Source organism: Pipistrellus kuhlii, unplaced genomic scaffold (genome assembly GCF_014108245.1).
Source record: "Pipistrellus kuhlii isolate mPipKuh1 unplaced genomic scaffold, mPipKuh1.p scaffold_m20_p_48, whole genome shotgun sequence".
NCBI classification, from domain to species: domain Eukaryota; kingdom Metazoa; phylum Chordata; class Mammalia; order Chiroptera; family Vespertilionidae; genus Pipistrellus; species Pipistrellus kuhlii.
The window spans coordinates 130,956-148,462 of NW_023425549.1; the positions used below are offsets into that span (position 1 = coordinate 130,956).

The window sequence follows — 17,507 nt, forward strand, 5'->3', positions numbered from 1 at the left end:
TCCTCCCTGCTGGAGAGATGTGTGTTGGAGGAGTCACCGAGAGGACAGGAGCACCAATGGGCCTTAGAGCTAGACGCAGGCAACCGGAGGCTCCTCCCTCTCTCCCTTGTCTCCGGGATGTGCGCCTGCCCACCAGCCCCACAGGCGGAGCGGTTCGGAAGGACAAAGACGGGAGAGAGCACTGTGTAGTTGAGGCCATCTGGATAGTATATGTGACTAAACCCAGTTCGTTATAAAGAGGAAGGGAGAGAGAGAGAGAGAGAAACATCAATGATGAGAGAGAATCATTGATTGGCTGCCTCCTGCACGCCCCCTACTGGGGGATCCAGCCTGCAACCCTGGCCGGTCTCCCTGATTGAGGACCCTTCTGTCCTCAGGCTGACGCTCTAGCCACTGAGCCAGAACGGCTGGGGCCTCTGTATAAACGTTGAAGACTTGGGTGAATGGGACAGAGAGCTTCTCCTTTTAGTCACCCAAGTTCAGCTTGTCTGTAAGCTCCCTGGCTTGTTAACCTGCCACCACCGGGGGGAGTGGTCTGCCTCTCTCCAGCCCCTCCTTGTGCTCCGTGCGTGGAGGCCAATGTGCAAACCAGCGCCATGTGGCGTGGCCACACACAGAAAGCCCGTTTTGGGGTTGGTCAGCGAGAAAGATGTGAAGACAGGAAGGGGTCAGAGCGATGCAATGTGGATGCATCTGAAGACGGAGGAGAGGGGCCACACGCCCAGGAGCAAACGCAGCCTTGGCAGCCGGCAAAGGCAAGGACGTGAACTCTCCCTTAGAGCCCAGGAAGCAACACAGCCCTGAGGACCCCACAGTGTTAGCCCCGCAAGACAGTGGCAGGCTCCCACCCTCAGAATTGTAAGGTAACCAATCTGTGTTGTTCTAAGCCACTAAGTGTACACTTTGTTGGGTCAGCCATAGAAAACTAATATAGTTCCCCTTCCACTAGTCCAGTGGTTGGCAAACTGCAGCTCGAGAGCCACATGCAGCTCTTTGGCCCCTTAAGTATGGCTCTTCCACAAAATACCACGTGCCGGCATGCACGTACAGTGCGCAGAAGTCGGTTTTCGGCTCTCAAAAGAAATTTCAATGGTTATACTGTTGATACTTGGCTCTGTTGACTAATGAGTTTGCAGACCACTGCACTAGGCAGGCCGGCAGAGAACTGTGTGTCCAGGTGCTGTGTCTCCTCCCCAGAGGCGTGGCCATATCACCACGCTATTGGCTGTGGTTGGCTGTGGTGCTATTGCCTGGCCCTCAGCGGCACCGTAAACACCAGCCTGTGAAACTCTGCTGCTTTGCCACGCTCCGTGCTGAAGATTCCATCACACCAAGTGCCCTCTCCGTGAGTTCCTGGAAGAGAGAGAGAGAGAGAGAGAGAGAGAGAGAGAGAGAGAGAGAGAGAGACAGGGAGAGAGAGGGAGAGGGACTCCTGCTCGGGTTTCTCTCTCTCGTTGGCAGTTCGGAAGCGTAGACCGGTGGTTCTTAGACAAGGCGCCTCTGGGTGGAGGAGCGATCGGAATCACCTGGGCCGCTCTGCACACTGGCACGGGTCCACGGTAGAAAAGACGGGGAGCGGGTAGGAGGGTGCTTAAAGCAAGACGTGCGTGCCATGAAGACCCTCGCTGCGTACGAACCGCTTGTCCAATCCAGTTGGCTCTCCAACATTCCAGTCCCAGGACCTCCTGACACCCTTACAAACGACAGAGGGGTCCCACGAGCTTTTGCTTATGTGGGTTATATCTTTTGGTATGGATTGCATTTTAAATCAAAACTGAGAAGTGTTTGCCCTGGCCAGTGTGGCTCAGTTGGTTGAGCGTCATCCCCTGAACCGAAAGGCCGCCGGTTCCATTCCAATCAGGGCCATGCCTGGGTTCGGGCTCAATGGGCATGCAGGAGTCACTGATGTTTCTTTCTCACTGATGTTTCTCTCGCTCTTTCCCTCTCCCATCCTCTCTCTCTAAAACCAATAAAAACGTATATTTTAAGAAAAGAAAAAAAGCCTGGGAGGGGGCAGGAGTGGGATGGAGGGAGTCAATGGGGGGATTAAGTTGTAATACTTTCAACAATAAAGATAATTTTTTAAAAAGAAAAAAAGAGAAATAACTTAAAATATTTATTGAATTATTTAAAAGTAATAAATCTTGCCGAAACCGGTTTGGCTCAGTGGATAAAGTGTCAGCCTGCGGACCGAAAGGTCCCGGGTTCAATTCCGGTCAAGGGCATGTGTCTTGGTTGCGGGCACATCCCCAGTGGAGGGTGTGCAAGAGGCAGCTGATCGATGATTCTCTCTCATCAATGTTTCTAACTATCCCTCTCTCTTCTTCTCTGTAAAAAATCAATAATATATATATATATATATATATATATATATATATATATATTTTTTTTTTATATATAATAAATCTGTTAGGTTCCTGAAAAGCTGCATGTTTCTCGTCTCTGCTTCTGGACCCAGCCCTTTGGGATATTATACACCAAGTAGCCTTTGAAAACCCCCATGGCACACCTGACATCATGAGAATGGTCCTGGCTTGGGCACCCCTTGAAAGGGTCTTGGGGACCCCGCCAGGAGTTCCCGGACTATATTTGAGAACTGCTGCTCTAAGACATCATTCTTTTTTCTCTTTTGTTCTTTTTTTTTCAGAGAGAGAGAACGAGCGAGAGAGAAACATTGATTTGTTGCTCCACTTATTGAAGGAGGGAGAGACTGGGAACTAAAAACCCTCATGTCATTCTCCTCCTACCCTCTAATCCCCCCCCCCCCCCCATGCCTGAAACCTTCCAGAAGCAAGGGAGCCCGTGAGGTGGCCCATGGGGTCACTCCCTGGGGGAACAGATCGGCGTGGAGAAGGGGGGAGGATAAAAATGGAGGCAGGGCCTGGATGGTGTGGCTCAGTGGTTCAGTGTTGACCCGTGAACCAAGCGGTCACGGGCTGGATTCCAGCCAGGGCACACGCAGACTGACAAAGGCTGCATTCTGTGCAGGCACCCCGCTGGCTGGCCCTCCCAGCGCACTCTTTCTTGGTTCCAGTAACCTCCCCCTCTCTGCTCTTCAGGCAGGGCTCTCCATTGTCGCCAGCCCCGGTTGCTTCACCGTCCCTTGCTGGTTCCCGTTAACCCTGCCTACACCTTTGTAAATAGTTCCTTCATTAACTCTCCTCGATTTCTTTTTGAGATTCCATATGTGTGGTGTGTCCTCTTTAAGACTTTTTAAAATTGATTTCTAGATAGAAAAGGGGAGGGAGGGAGAGAAACATGGAGGGACTGCCTCCTGCATGTCCCCTACTGAGAATCGAACCGGCAACCTTTGGGTGCACAGGAGGACACCCACACTGGTGAAGGCGCCATATGTTTAAGGGGGCTTGTGTGGATGTAAGCTGAGGGGTTGGGTGACCTTCCCAAGGTCACTCCCACAAAGAGGAAGTGAGAGAACCCCTGAGAGTACTTCTGACACCGAGAAAGGTGGAGTCTTTTCCAGCCTGTCCGACCTGCCCAGCCCCGTCCTGGAATCCCGTGCCGGCCCAGCCGGCGGAGTCTGTGATCCTTTTGTTGGGATGGGATGGGGATTGTATTCCCCAGGGCGCCCTTCCCGGACAGCCCACAGCTTCAGTAACCAGAGCTGTGTGAGAAGAAAAGCCCAGGCCACTGGGGAGCCACACCCCAAACAGAGGTGAGGTCCGGGTGAGTCAGGCCAAGGAGGGGCCACCTGTCCTGTACCAAAGGCCGGGCTCCCCGCAGCCCTGCCTCAGGGCCTGGCCGCCCAGCCCCCGGCTATCCTTCCTGCTGGCCACACCCCGCAGGTGCCTGTAACTGGGACATCTCCTCCACCCCCGGGCCTCAGAGATGTGAGATGGGACAGGGCACTGGGCTGGGCCTTCAGGCTCCCTACTTCCCCCTTCCAACCCCAGAGCCTCTCAGATTCCCAGAGATGGGCTCCGGCCAGGAGGGTGGGGCTGCTCCCGAGACCATTAGGAGTCACAGGCCGGCGCCTGAGCAGTGACAGAGCCGAGGCAGGGAGACACCTTCACCACCTCCGTGCCTCCGTAGACTCAGATGTGCCATGTTCCAGCACCTGCTTCTCCCACTCGTGGCCCTCGGTAACCGCGGGAGACAGGATGGCTGCAAGGGGCCTGGCACTGGCATCTAAGGAGCCGGAGAGCGGGACGCCTGAGCGCTGGCCGGCGGGTCTGGGGTCAGGAGAAGGGGAGGGGGCCATCTGAGGCGGAGGGAGTGGGGTGTCCAGAGGAGAAATTGTGCGGAGGCGGGAGGGGCGAGGCGGCCTGGCGCAGTGGAGAGGGAGCAGAGGTAAGCCAGGGTCAGAGGGCAGGCTGTGAGGGTCTCCAGCCGCTCCCTGTCTTCTCTTTCCAGCCATCAGCCCCCTCCCAGGAGCTTCGCAGGATCCAGGTAAGGCTGTGAGCTGGGGAAGTCAGGTGCAAAGGCAGAAGGATGAGGGCTGGCATGGGTGCTGGGGCGGGGAGGGGGGTGCTGAGAGGGCAGGGAATTGGGGGAGAGGCAGGTGGGTGGGGTGGAGAAGGAAGCTGAGGACCGGGCAGCGTCAGGCGCTGGAGTCTCAGCATCTCCCTCTCTTCACCCTCTGACCCCAGCGCGCAGTCCGGCTCAGGAAGAACCTCAGGATCTGGGTGAGGAGGGGCTGAGGGGCTGAGGGGCTGAGGGGCTGAGGGGCTGGGGCTGGCGGCACTGGGGGAGGTGGACAGGGCCGGAAGCCTGGCAGTGCCCAGTCCTCTTTGTTCTTTGTTCGGGCGGCAAACCGGAATGGAGCGAGGACCGGAACCTTGTCCTGAGTTACCTGGGCCTCCGGGGTGGGTGCCAGGGACGGGATGTGACCTCAGGGTGCCCCCCCCCCCCCCCCCCCGCAGACTGCGGTCGCCCTGAGTCCTCTGCCCGAATCGTGGGGGGCTCAGACGCACAGCCGGGCAGCTGGCCCTGGCAGGTGAGCCTGCACCACAGCGGGGTCCACATCTGCGGGGGCTCCCTCATCGCCCCGTCCTGGGTCCTCTCCGCCGCTCACTGCTTCGTGGAGTGAGTATGCACCCCGTCCAGCTCCCGCAGCCCGGCCCCGCAGCCTGACCCCGCAGCCTGACCCCCCGCAGCCCAAACCGCAGCCCAACCCGCAGCCCGCCCCGACCCCACAGCCCAACCCCCGTGCACAGCTGATTTGCAGACTAGCTGCCAGCCCCCCGCCCGCCCTGCCCCAGAACCAGGTGCTGTGCGCGGTGTCGGGGTGTCGGGGTGTCGGGCTCTGAGTGTGTGGATGCTCAATACCCAAGTCAGAATGACATCGCCCCGCGCCCCAACCCATCTCCCTCCTCCGCCTCCGGCGCGGGGTCCTGCTCCCCCCGTTCTCCCAGCCCCGAGCCCCACCCCATGGGGGCGGCCTAACCCTCCGCCCGGCCTGGCGCAGAAACGGGACCCTGGAGCCGGCGGCCGAGTGGACGGCGCTGCTGGGCGTGCACTCCCAGGACGGGCCCCTGGACACGGCGCAGGCCCGCGCGGTGGCGGCCATCCTGGTGCCGGAGGGATACCGGGGCGTGGAGGGCGGCGCCGACCTGGCCCTGCTGCGCCTGGCCGCGCCCGCCCGCCCCGGGCCCGCCGCGCGCCCCGTCTGCCTGCCCCGCGCCGGGCACCGCTTCGCACCCGGCGCCGCCTGCTGGGCCACCGGCTGGGGCGACGTGCAGGAGGCGGGTGAGTGAGGGGCGGGGGCGGGGGTCGGCAAGGAGGTCCTCCGAGCGGACCGCGCGGCATCCACCGGGCACGGAGGAGGTGGGTGTGGAGGGCGGGCCCGCGGGGCGGGGCCTGGAGGCGGGGTTGCAAGGCACCTGTAAGGGCACCAGGTAAGCGGTCCCTCTTTCTTTTATTCAACAGATATATATATATATATTGGTTTTTTACAAAGAGGAAGAGAGAGGGATAGAGAGTTAGAAACATCGATGAGAGAGAATCATCGATCAGCTGCCTCCTGCACACCTCCCGCAACCAAGGTACATGCCCTCGACCGGAATCGTACCTGGGACCCTTCAGTCCGCAGGCCGACGCTCTGTCCACTGAGCCAAACCGGTTTCGGCTCAACATATTTTTGAGCACCTCCTTGTGCCTGGCACTGTGGTAGGCGCTAGAAATATGCTAAGAGCATAAGCAAATTCCCTGCCTCCTCCCTTTACATTCTAGTGGGCAGACATAATGCTTTTTTTTTTTAGTTACATAAGCAAACACTTATGTTAGAAGGTAAATCCTCATCTCAAGGAAGTTATCTTTCATGGTAACGAGGCCCCACAATAATTCCCGTCTGTGATGAGACCTGTGCAATGCCAAGCCTTAAGAGAGGATACTGGGGAGGAGACGCCACAGTCTCCACTGCAGGGGCCCCATCGGGGCAGGAGGGACAGGAAGGGTCGATTGGGCGCCTCTGGAGTCTGTGTGGCTGGACTGGGCCATCTGACAATGGTCTTGTGAAGTCAGGGCGTACGCTGGCATTTCAGGAAGGTGGGGTGATATGGAGGCCATCCCGGAAACCAGGTGAGGCGGCGTCGGTGGAGAAGACTGTCTCACCTGGAAGACAGAGATGATAGTGGAGTGGAGTGCAAGAAGTGGCAGCAGAGGCTGCAAAAGCAGGTGGGGCTGGCCTGGTTGGCGTGGCTCGATGGTTGAGCTCCGACCTATGAACCAGGAGGTCATGGTTCAAATGTAGGTCAGGGTACATACCCGGTTGTGGGCTTGACCCCCAGTAGGGGGCGTGCAGGAGGCAACTGATCAATGACTCTCTCCCACTACTTTCCTCTCTAAAATAAATAAAAATATATAAAATAAAAAAAAATAAAAAAAAGCTGGTGGGGCTGGGCCATGAAGGCCTTACGGTCAGACTGAGGGCCAGAGTCCCCCTCCAGCTCCAGGGGTAGCCAGGACAACCCCTAAACTTCCCCGGTAGACCCTGAAGTGCACCTCAGCCATCACCTCCCGACCTGGGATTCTAGACGGGGAGGGAGGGAGCTTGTCCCCTCGCTCACCCACTTCTGCTGGATCCTGAGATGTTGTTATCTCCATTGAACGTGGGTTCGCCTGAGGAAAGGATGGAGCCCTCAGGGTTAGACAGTGGGATCCATCGGCGTGTCCTTGGTAAGATCAGAGCGGAACTTTACAAACATTTCTCCAGCAGAACACGTGGCGGGCTGGGAACAGGTCAGTGAGGAGGCCAGGCCCACGGGGAAGTCGCAGTGAAATGCCAAGAGGCCCCAAATGATGGGTGTTCTGGGCTTGAGAACTTACTGAAGGGAAGTGGAGACAGGGTCAAGGATGACACCCTGGCTCCATGCTTGGCAACCTGGTACAGGACTGCATCCAGGGTACGTGGCATCCTTGTTGAAAAGGGCACCTTCGCAGGTCTGACCAGCCCTGCCAGGGCTCAGATCTTAGCCCTCACATCCATCCTTCGCTGGCTGGGCACGTTGGTGCAGTGTGAAACCATAAGCTCTCGTTGGGTGCTTATGGGGTCCCTCTGGAGGTGAGGGTTCGGGAAGCAGGGTGGGGAGGAGCAGGAGAGGGTGACTGGCCTTGGATGTGGTGGGCGAAGGTACAGAGCATCTGACGGAGAGGCCCAGGAGGCAGCTGGAGGGGACAAAGCTGAGTCCTGGGGAACAGGGGACTCCACCCCTGCCTCACAGCATTTCTCTCTTGTTCTGCCCGCAGACCCCCTGCCTCTCCCCTGGGTGCTGCAAGAAGTGGAGCTCAGGCTGCTGGGAGAAGCCGCCTGTCAGTGTCTCTACAGCCGGCCCGGCCCCTTCAACCTCACTTTCCAGCTATTGCCAGACATGCTGTGTGCCGGCTACCCAGAGGGCCGCAAGGACACCTGCCAGGTGAGGGTGGTCCCTGCAGCTGCCTGACAAGGACAGGCAGAGCTGTAGCCAATAGGAGGCAGCCAGGCAGAGCTGTAGCCAATGGGAGGCAGCCAGGTAGAGGTATAGCCAATAGGAGGCAGCCAGGCAGAGCTGTAGCCAATAGGAGGCAGCCAGGCAGAGCTGTAGCCAATGGGAGGCAGCCAGGTAGAGGTATAGCCAATAGGAGGCAGCCAGGCAGAGCTGTAACCAATAGGAGGCGGTGTGAGGAACAGACAGGTGCCATCTTTCTCATATCTATGAGACTCAATAGATGGCACCAATAGATGGCACTGATGTGAAGATTATAACTAGACAGAACTAACTTGGGGCTCAATGGTGGGCACTGTTATTTATGGCAGCATGAGCAGTGGGCTATGTGCCAGACTCTGGAGTGAGTTTAATTTTATTTAGTGTCTACCGTACCGGTTGACTCACTCCAGAGTCTGGCTCATAACCACCACATATTAGCTGTGCAACCTTGGCCAAGTTATTTAAATATCTCTTTATTGATTTCAGAGAGGAAGGGAAAAGGAGAGAGAAACATCAGTAATAAAAGAGAATCATTGATCAGCTGCCTCCTGCACACCCCTCCACTGGGGCCCCAATCCAGAAACCCAGGCACGTGCCCTGACCAGGAATCGAACCGTGACCTCCTGGGTCATAGGTAGATGCTCAACCACTGCGGCACTCCCATTGGGCACCTTGGCCAGGTTACTTAATCTCATGGCCAGACTTTCTCATCCGGAAGACAGAGATGATAGCGTTCCCTACCTCATAGGGTGGTTAGGATGATTAAATTAATTGGTACATGTAAGCACTTAGAATAGTATGTGGTTTTTAATAAGAGCTCAATAACTATTAGCTATTAATATTATTATAACCCCATTTCCAAGCTCTCACTGGGAGCTTGATGGGGCCATTCCAGAGATGAGGATGTAGGAGAACAGAGCATAGCATCTATTAGCATATACTCAATCAATAGTTACCTTTAAAAATGAATTAATCCTTTACAGAAAGGAATTTTCCAGATCACCTTCTGAAGGCCAACATATAGTCTATTATAACTATTTTCCCCACAAACCTTGCTCAGATCACACACATTTTTAGGGTACTCAGCCTGGGTGGGGATTCAAGCTAGCTGATCTTCAGAGTTCCTTCCAATTATGAAGTTCTGTGATGGTAATGGAAATACTCCATATCTGCACTATCCAGGGTAGTAGTCACTAGCCACATTGCCTACTGAACATTTGAAAAACATCTGTAATATGCTTAGTGTAACTGAGGAATTAATTCTTTAACTTTATTTTTAATACATTTTTATTGATTTCAGAGTGGGAGAGGGATAGAAACATCAATGATGAGAAAGAATAATAGATTGGAGGCCTCCTACACATCCCTCACTTGAGCTTGTAACCCAGGCCTGTGCCCTGACCTGGAATTGAACCATGACCTCCTGGTTCATAGGTCAGCACTCAACCACTGAGCCACATAGGCCAAGTTTAATTCTATTTAGTGTCTACTATACTGGACAGCACAGTTCTAGAGGGTTCTGAGCTTTCTTTGTGACCCTTGTCAGGTCACATGGATACCTGACCTGGACTGTAGAGATGTCATAGGGACAATTCCTCTAAGCATGAAATAGCCCTCAACCCGTTTTAGTGTCTGTTCATTGTAGTTCTCCCTCCTGTCTCTCTGCTGCTTTTACATTTCCTATTTTTAACAGCCTCCTAAGTGCTGGCACCTCTGACTCACTTTAACAATTGGGTGATCTTAGAAACCCAAAGCAGCATTTATTTGAGCTATTCATTGAACAAGAATCATTTGGCTGAGTGTCTCCCTGAAGGCATGAAGGTCCATCTGGCACGGCCTTTGATGAATTCGTTTGTCACTCATCTTGGCTGTTCCTCATCAGCCTTTCTGCTTAACAAGTACTTTTTTTTTTTCCCCCAAGCCAAACTGTACCCAGTTTTATTAAAGACTAGTAGCCCATTACGCGATATCACATGCAGTAGGCCACCTGCCACTTCCTCGGGAGCCGGTGGGAACGTGTGCCACAGGAGCGAGCCTGGTGCTGGGAGGGAGCCACGATGCTTCCCTGGGAACCAGAGGGCCCACCAGCTCCTCTCTGGACAGGTGGCTCCCGGTCCCCCAGAGGCCCCCTGAAGCCGGGGTGTCACCGTCAGGCCGCTCCCGCTACCCACTCTCAGCGGCAGCACCCCCAGGACTGGGGACTCCCTCAAGGCTAAGAGGACTGAGCACTGCCATCTTGTGGCTATGGGTGCTGCCATCTTTGTGATGGAGTGATGGTTAATTTGCATATTACCCTTTTATTAGATAGGATACTTTTCATAAACAATCATGGTATTTCAGGCAGGGCATGGGCAGACAATCATTAACAGTATACAACAACTTTCCAACTCCCTTCTTCAGTGAACTGTCAACATCAGAAAGCCACTGTAAGACCCAATGAAGTCTTCATCTGATGCTCTCAACAGGGAAAGTTTAGCGTGAGCGCTGACATTTCACGTTGAGCATGTTGTTTTACAACTTTTCACAAGCCGACCCTGACTCAGGAATTGAAATGAAATATCAATCGGTGGATCCACAATCTAAAAAGGAACTGCTAAAAATATAATAATAATAATAAATAAATAAAATAAAAAGGAACTGCTAAAAAGATAATAATAATAATAATAATAAGTAAAATAAAAAGGAACTGCTGCTCTTGTGAGGGATGCCATCTCCGTGGTGACACTGGAGAGTCCAGATCGCCAACACACTGGAAACCAATTTTGGGAGGTCAGGTCCCAACAGGTCTCTGGGCTTAGGACAGCCGAAGTCTATGCATAAACTGGAGAGGGAGGAAAGGACATAAAAACAAATTTTAGTTGTCCACACCACAGGCGTTTGTGCCAAGATGGCTACTGTGTGTCAACATCAAGAGATCCCTCCTCCCAGGGACCAAGAGAAGGTTTCTCAAAACCCCCCCGTGTCAGTCCAGCTTTGGAGACATTCTATTAGTACTATATGTCCTTCCCCCCAAAATAACAATGACGTGTTCTGTGTGCTAACAGCATAGCTAAAAAAAAAAAAAAAAAAAAAAAAAAAAAAAAAAGGTAAAACAAAATTCTACTTTTTAAAAAATATATATTTTATTGATTTTTTACCGAGAGGAAGAGAGAGGGATAGAGAGCTAGAAACATCGATGAGAGAGAATCATCGATCAGCTGCCTCTTGCACACCCCCTACTGGGGATGTGCCCGCAACCAAGGTATCAAACCCAGGACCTTTCAGTCCACATGCCGATGCTCTATACTAGGGGTGTCGAACTCAATCAGAGAAGGGGCCAAAATCTAAAATCCAGCCTGAATCGCGGGCCGAATGATTTACTGAACAGTCATAAACTGTCATTGTGATGGAAACGCAGCGGAGTGCAGTGATGACAGCGCGGTGCGGGCCACATTGCAAGGCCTGGCGGGACAAATTTGGCCCGAGGGCCTTGTGTTTGACACATGTGCTCTATACACTGAGCCAAACCGGTTTTGGCAAAATTCTACTTTTTTTTTTTTATAAAACTTGATAAAAATAGTATTTCAAACTGTGCAATCACCAGAAACACACAGTTACCAAAAATACACACACTTCACTCCGCATCTCCAGCACCTTCAGCTTTCTGCCTCGTCTGTTTTGACGTCTCCATTTTCTGCAGGGTTATTATTATTATTATTATTATTCCCATCTTTGCCAGCATCAGCTTTCCCTTTCGCTACCTTCTCTCCCTCCTTTGCAGGGGCCTCTTAGGCTTGGGCTCTGGCTCTGGAGGAGCAGGTTGAGCTGACAACCTGCCGGATCTTCTCTGTGGCTTGTCCTTCACCTTGGCTTTATCTCCTTCAGCATCCCCTTCAGCCTTCCTCTTGGGTGTGATGGCGACAGTGGCGGGGCATCGGAGCGGGATGCAGGGATGCAGCAATGGTTGGCCTTGCTGGTCAGGGGGTCGATCTCGTCTCCACCTCCAAGTCTTTCTTTTGCTTAGAGTTGTAGGGAATACAGAAGCTGACTCAGCCAAGGCAGCCTCCTAGGAGAAGGTGGCTGTTTGCTGGTCCAACAGGAGGAGTAAAACCTTTGGAAGGTGGCCCAGAATAAGCTGGCGGTCCCTGGGCTGGTCCCCTGACACGGAGACATCTCTCATCAGGGAGACTCGGGGGGACCCCTGGTCTGTGAGGAAGGAGGACGGTGGTTTCTGGCGGGAATCACCAGCTTTGGCTTTGGCTGTGGAAGAAGGAACCGCCCTGGAGTCTACACTGCGGTGGCTCCCTACGAGGCATGGATCCGGGAGAAGGTGATGGGCTCCGAACCTGGGCCTGTCTTTCCCGCCCAGCCCCAGGGGCCCCAGCCAGGCCCCCCGGAGCACGTGGATGAGAACTGCACCATCGCCCTGCCAGGTGAGGGGGAGGACCCCTGGGTGTCCACTGGACATGGGAGATTGAGTTGGGTGGGCAGTGCTGGGGTCCAGGAGGCCCCCTGACCCAGGCCTCTCACCCCTCAGAGTGTGGGCAGGCCCCAAGGCCAGGGGCCTGGCCCTGGGAGGCTCAGGTGATAGTGCCGGGATACAGGCCCTGCCACGGCGCGCTGGTGTCTGAAAGCTGGGTCTTGGCACCTGCCAGCTGCTTTCTGGAGTGAGTGCAACCCCCGTCTCAGCCAGATTCCTGCCCCTCCCCGCATCGGCCTGGGTCCTGAGTGGGGGGTGGCGGGAACCTCAGTCTGGAGTGCGGGAGGGGAGTTCCCCTGGGGAGGGGAGTTCCCCTGGGGAGGTGCAGGATCCAACTCACAAAGTGGGTCCTGGTCTACGGGAGCGAGGAGAGGGGCTAGTCTCAGTCCGACCCGGGTTATGGAGTTTGAGTGCCCAGCGCCCGGGCGGGGGATACACCATCCCCGCCTGGAAACGGAGCCTAGCGCAGGGGTGAGGTTCCGCGCCGTGTGCGGAGCCCGGCCTACACCCCAGTCTCCCGCCCGCAGCCCCGGCGGCGCAGACCGCCCGCCCCGCGACCTGCACGGCTGGCGCGTGCTGCTGCCCTCGCGGCCGCGCGCCGAGCCGGTGGCGCGCCTCGTGCCGCACAGGAACGCTTCCTGGGACGACGCAGCCGACCTGGCGCTGCTGCAGCTGCGCGCGCCCGTGAACCTGAGCGCCGTGCCGCGGCCGGTGTGCCTGCCTCACCCCGAGCACTACTTCCTGCCCGGCAGCCGCTGCCGCCTGGCGCGCTGGGGCCGCGGCGGTGAGCAGGGGCGCACGGCGGGCTGGCGCGGGGCCCCGCGGCGCTGCGCGCGGACTCCCGCCCTTTTTCTTCCCAGGGCCCGCGCCAGGACCCAACGTGCTGCTGGAGGCCGAGCTGCTGAGCGGCTGGTGGTGTCACTGCCTGTACGGCCGCCAGGGGGCGACAGTGCCGCCGCCGGGGGACCCGCCGCACGCGCTCTGCCCCGCCTACCAGGAGGAGGAGGAGGCCGGCCGCTGCTGGGTGCGCGGCGGGGCGGGGCGGGGCGGGGCGGGGCCTGAGGAAGGCTGGGCGGGGCTGAGCGCTCCAGGGACGGGTTGGGCGGGGCCAGGCGCGCTGGGGGCGGGGCCTGGCCCTGGAGGACCGTGGGGGAGTCCTGAGGCAGCTCTGGGCTCCGTCGGGCTTTCCCGCTACCCCTGGATTTAAAGGGATGATTGACTACAGATTATTAATGGAAGCTGTCCTGGAGGAAAGCCCTTTGCTGTCCTCTCATGGACTCTCTGGTGCACACACGCACGCGCGCGCAGAGGGGGTAACTCACTCTCTTGCTGCAGAACGATTCCAGCTGGAGCCTTTTGTGCCGGGAGGAGGGCACCTGGTTCCTGGCTGGAATCAGAGACTCCTCTGGCGGCTGCTTGCGTCCCAGAGCCTTCTACCCTCTTCAGACCCACGGCCCGTGGATCAGCCATGTGACTCGGGGAGCCTACCTAGAGGACCAGCTGGCCTGGGACTGGGGCCCCGAGGGGGAGGAGACGGAGACACAGACTTGTCCGTCCCACACGGAAACCGGTGGTGAGGAAGGAGGCCTTGGGCTTGGTCCTGGGGGTGCTTGGACCCTGGCGGAGGCTTCAGGGGTCCGCTGTGAGAACCCCACTGAGGCGGCCACCTCCTCTCCCTAGCCTGCGGCCTGCGGCCAGAGCCGGCTCCCACGGGGCTCCGGTGGCCGTGGCTGGCTGAGGTGCACGTGGCTGGTGATCGAGTCTGCACGGGGGTCCTCGTGGCGCCAGGCTGGGTCCTGGCAGCCACTCACTGTGTCCTCAGGTGGGTCTCACCCATCTCCTGGGCAACGGGAAAACTGGGAGACGGGCCCGGGATTCTTGCCATTGTGGGATATCCCCCGTTAGGGCTCTTAGAGCACAGGGGAACCTCTGGGAAGGGTTTCCAGGCAGAAGGGAGATGTGGAGGGAGCAATAATAAAGTGGAATAACTTTGGGGATTCGTCCCACCCCCTCCCCTGGGCTGGGGAAGGCCTTACCATCAGGGGGATGCCGGTTGAGGATGGGCAGGAGGTAACCATGGGCCTGTTCCCACAGGCCAGGCTCCACAACCGTGCCTTACATCGAAGTGTACCTGGGCCGGACCGGGGCCAGCCCCCTCCCACAGGTCCACCAGGTGTCCCGGGCGGTCGTCAGCATCCGCCTGCCCCGGCACCTGGGCCTCCGGCCCCCTCTGGCCCTCCTGGAGCTGAGCTCCCGGGTGGAGCCCTCCCCGTCAGCCTTGTCCGTCTGCCTCCACCCCGGGGGCGTCCCCCTGGGAAGCAGCTGCTGGGTGCTGGGCTGGAAGGACCCCCAGGACCGAGGTGAGAGCCCTGGGTGCCGGGGGTGAGACGCGACCAGAGGCCAGCATCCCTGGGACAACCTTCTCTCCTCTCTCTAGTCCCTGTGGCTGCTGCCGTCTCCATCTTGACGCCACGGCTCTGCCACTGCCTCTATGACGGCATTCTGCCCCCCGGGACGCTCTGTGTCCTGTACGCAGAGGGGCAGGAAGACAGGTGTGAGGTACAGGGGCCTGGGTGTCCTGCCCCAGGGAGGGGGAGGCAGTGCTGGGCAGCTGGACCCCGGAGAGAGGCTCTGCGGGTTAAAACTCTTGGGTTCGGGGTCTGAAATGGGTGGAAGCGGTGTCTCCTGGTTGGACCTTGGAGAGCGACCAGGGCTCTGGGTGCCTGAGGATGGAGACCAGCAGGACTTTGGGCTGGACGCTAGGAGGGGGGGCAGGCACTGGGAGGAAGGGTAGGAGACCTTTGGGCCTGGCTTTTCCTCCGCAGGTGACCTCCGCACCTCCGCTCCTGTGCCAGAGCGAGGGAGGCCCCTGGGTCCTCGTGGGCATGGCTGTTCGAGGGAGCCGGGAGCTGTTTGCCGCCGTCGGCTCCGAAGAGGCCTGGCTCTCCCAGATAGTGGGAGAGGCTCATTTCCTGCCCTCCAGTGGCTCCCCCTACTGGCCCCCTGAAGGCAGCTACCTCTGTCCTCCGGACATGGCCGGGGCCTCAGGCTCCCCTCCTGCTGCTCTGTTCCTGCTGCTGCTGACCCCCCTGATTCAGGAGTGAGGGGTCTGGCTTCCGGACCACCTCCCCTCCTCCTTCCCCACCCCCTCCAGCCCTCTACTTCCTTCCCAGTGGGGTTGGAATGTGACTTAACCGGCTTTCGATCCCTTTGCCAGAACCTCCAGAGCTCCCCACCCACCTAGACTGCAATGGCTTCAGACAACTGGGCCTCAGTGCCTGGATACTTTGCGCCCTGGAATCCTGGGGGCAGCATGAGCCGGCAATAAAGGTGTAAATAAAGACACGTGGCCCGTGGCATTGCTGAGGGCAGGCTGGGGGGATAGAGGGAAGCCCAAGGGGTAGGGCCCCTCCCTCCTGGCTCCGTGAGTCAGGCCTTGGGCTCCCAGGAAATGTGTCCCTGATAACGTGGCAGCTGTCCCTCATTCCTGCCGCAGGGCGGGGGAGGCCAGGCAGCCAGCTGGGTGTGTGTCACCTCCCCAGTGGAATCGGCATCCCAGCACCTGCTGGACACCTCAGCCCAGCTCTGGCCCTGCTGCCCCGCCCCCCGCAGTCAGGAGGACTGGGGTGAGGGTCACAGAAAGGAAGGGTCCAGGGCTCTGGGAATCCAGGGTGTGCCCACACTATCCTGTACCCCCAGAGGGCAACCCCCATCTACACACCCTGATGAATGATGTCCCAAAATAGTCACCTCCAGTGTCCCCAGCACCCATATGACCTCTATACCCTACGAGGGTCCACAACTGTCACCTCCTGCCCAGTGCCCTCGGGCTTGAGGCCCATCACCTCGTATATTCATCCCTCACCTCGCCCAGCACTTCTTGGTCCACCTCCCTGCATTAGTTCAGGCACGTTCCTTGCTGACTACTAAGTCATGGCACAGCTGGGGACAGGGATAAGCCCACGAAGTATGTAGTGGGGACACAGACAGACACCCCTGGCTGGGGATCAGGAAAGGGCCAGAGAGGTGACGTCTGAGCACAGGAGAAGAGCAGATGGGGACCTGGGGCAGGGGAGTGCTTGTGGCGGAAGCCAGAGATGGAGGAAGCAGCGGGGTCACTCTCTGGTTGAGCAGGCAGAGGATGGTGGAGGGCACACCCACAGGGCAGCTGGAAGTTCCCCTTGGGAGTCAGAGGAGGTGGGCAGAGGTCCTTCAGCTGCCAGGTCCCAAGTAAATATCCCCTTGAATCTCCACAGGAACGTACATCCCACTTGCTCCCCATACTCAGTCACCCGTATGCCATTCCCCACAAGCATTTTTAAAATATATATTTTTACTGATTTCAGAGAGGAAGAGAGAGAGAGAAATATCAATGATGAGAGAATCATCGATCGGCTGCCTCCTACACGCCCCACACTGGGGACTGAGCCCACAACCCAGGCATGTGCCCTTGGCTGGAATCAAACCTGGGACGCTTCAGTCCACAGGGTGACGCTCTAGCAGCTGAGCCAAAGCAGCAAAGGCTGCCTTGTGGCTGCTTTTCCATACCCTCAGTTCTGAGGGCACTTCCTTCAGGAGTCCCTGGTGCCAGCCTATCTCAGCTCCTGGAAACACTTCCCGGGTCCCCCATTCTCCCTTCTTTCTCGCAGTTGCTGGTTTGAAATTATTCTGTAATTGCTTGTGATTATTTGTGTCAGAGGGAGTTCAGGGAAGGCAGGCATGGTGTCTGTTTTGTCTCCTGGCCTGGAACAGAGTAGGCACTCGGTAAATATTTGTGAGATGATTGGCACTGCCAGACACGCTCACCGCACACCGATGCGGCTGCGGCTCTTTGGAAGGGCCTGAACCGGCCCAGCCTGGGCGAACCAGGCTCTCAGGCTCAGATCGGGGCCTATGACGGGAAGGGGGCAGGAGCGCTCCGGGAGAACACGGCTGAGCCAAGCCCTGGGAGGCATAACTGGTTTGGGAGACCTGAAAGCCCTGGGCCACAGCGCTGTGGCTCCCGGGGAGCCGGGCCAATGGACATTCCATTCCAGCCTGCCCGGGGCTGTTGTCCGGGGTCAGCCCAGCGCCGGCCGGCAGGCACACACTCACCTGGGGCTGCGGGGCCTGGGGACGGCGGCGCG

At 57.3% G+C, this 17,507-nt stretch overlaps 1 protein-coding gene and 1 pseudogene across 1 annotated transcript; one reads left to right on the top strand and one right to left on the bottom strand.

Annotated features, from left to right (window-relative positions):
• The first annotated feature begins 4,118 nt into the window (after positions 1 to 4,118).
• PRSS36 (serine protease 36) lies at positions 4,119 to 15,724 on the top strand. The gene is made up of 14 exons (XM_045572424.1): positions 4,119 to 4,184; positions 4,372 to 4,407; positions 4,835 to 5,043; positions 5,426 to 5,706; positions 7,705 to 7,871; positions 12,085 to 12,334; positions 12,439 to 12,568; positions 12,909 to 13,165; positions 13,242 to 13,405; positions 13,717 to 13,954; positions 14,062 to 14,203; positions 14,476 to 14,741; positions 14,819 to 14,940; positions 15,207 to 15,724. Exons 1-14 carry the CDS (start codon positions 4,119 to 4,121, stop codon positions 15,483 to 15,485), a joined length of 2,607 nt encoding a protein of 868 aa, XP_045428380.1. The 3' UTR covers positions 15,486 to 15,724.
• On the bottom strand, positions 11,536 to 12,074 carry LOC118704953 (annotated as a pseudogene).
• Positions 15,725 to 17,507: the final 1,783 nt, after the last annotated feature.

What these genes read in the sequence shown, in the direction of transcription:
- PRSS36 (XM_045572424.1), top strand. Translation starts at nt 4,119, where the DNA reads ATGGCTGCAAGGGGCCTGGCACTGGCATCTAAGGAGCCGGAGAGCGGG. An exon ending in GGGCGACGTGCAGGAGGCGG is followed by an intron (nt 5,707 to 7,704) that starts GTGAGTGAGGGG and finishes TTCTGCCCGCAG; the next exon opens with ACCCCCTGCCTCTCCCCTGG. An exon ending in AGGAGGCCGGCCGCTGCTGG is followed by an intron (nt 13,406 to 13,716) that starts GTGCGCGGCGGG and finishes CTCTTGCTGCAG; the next exon opens with AACGATTCCAGCTGGAGCCT.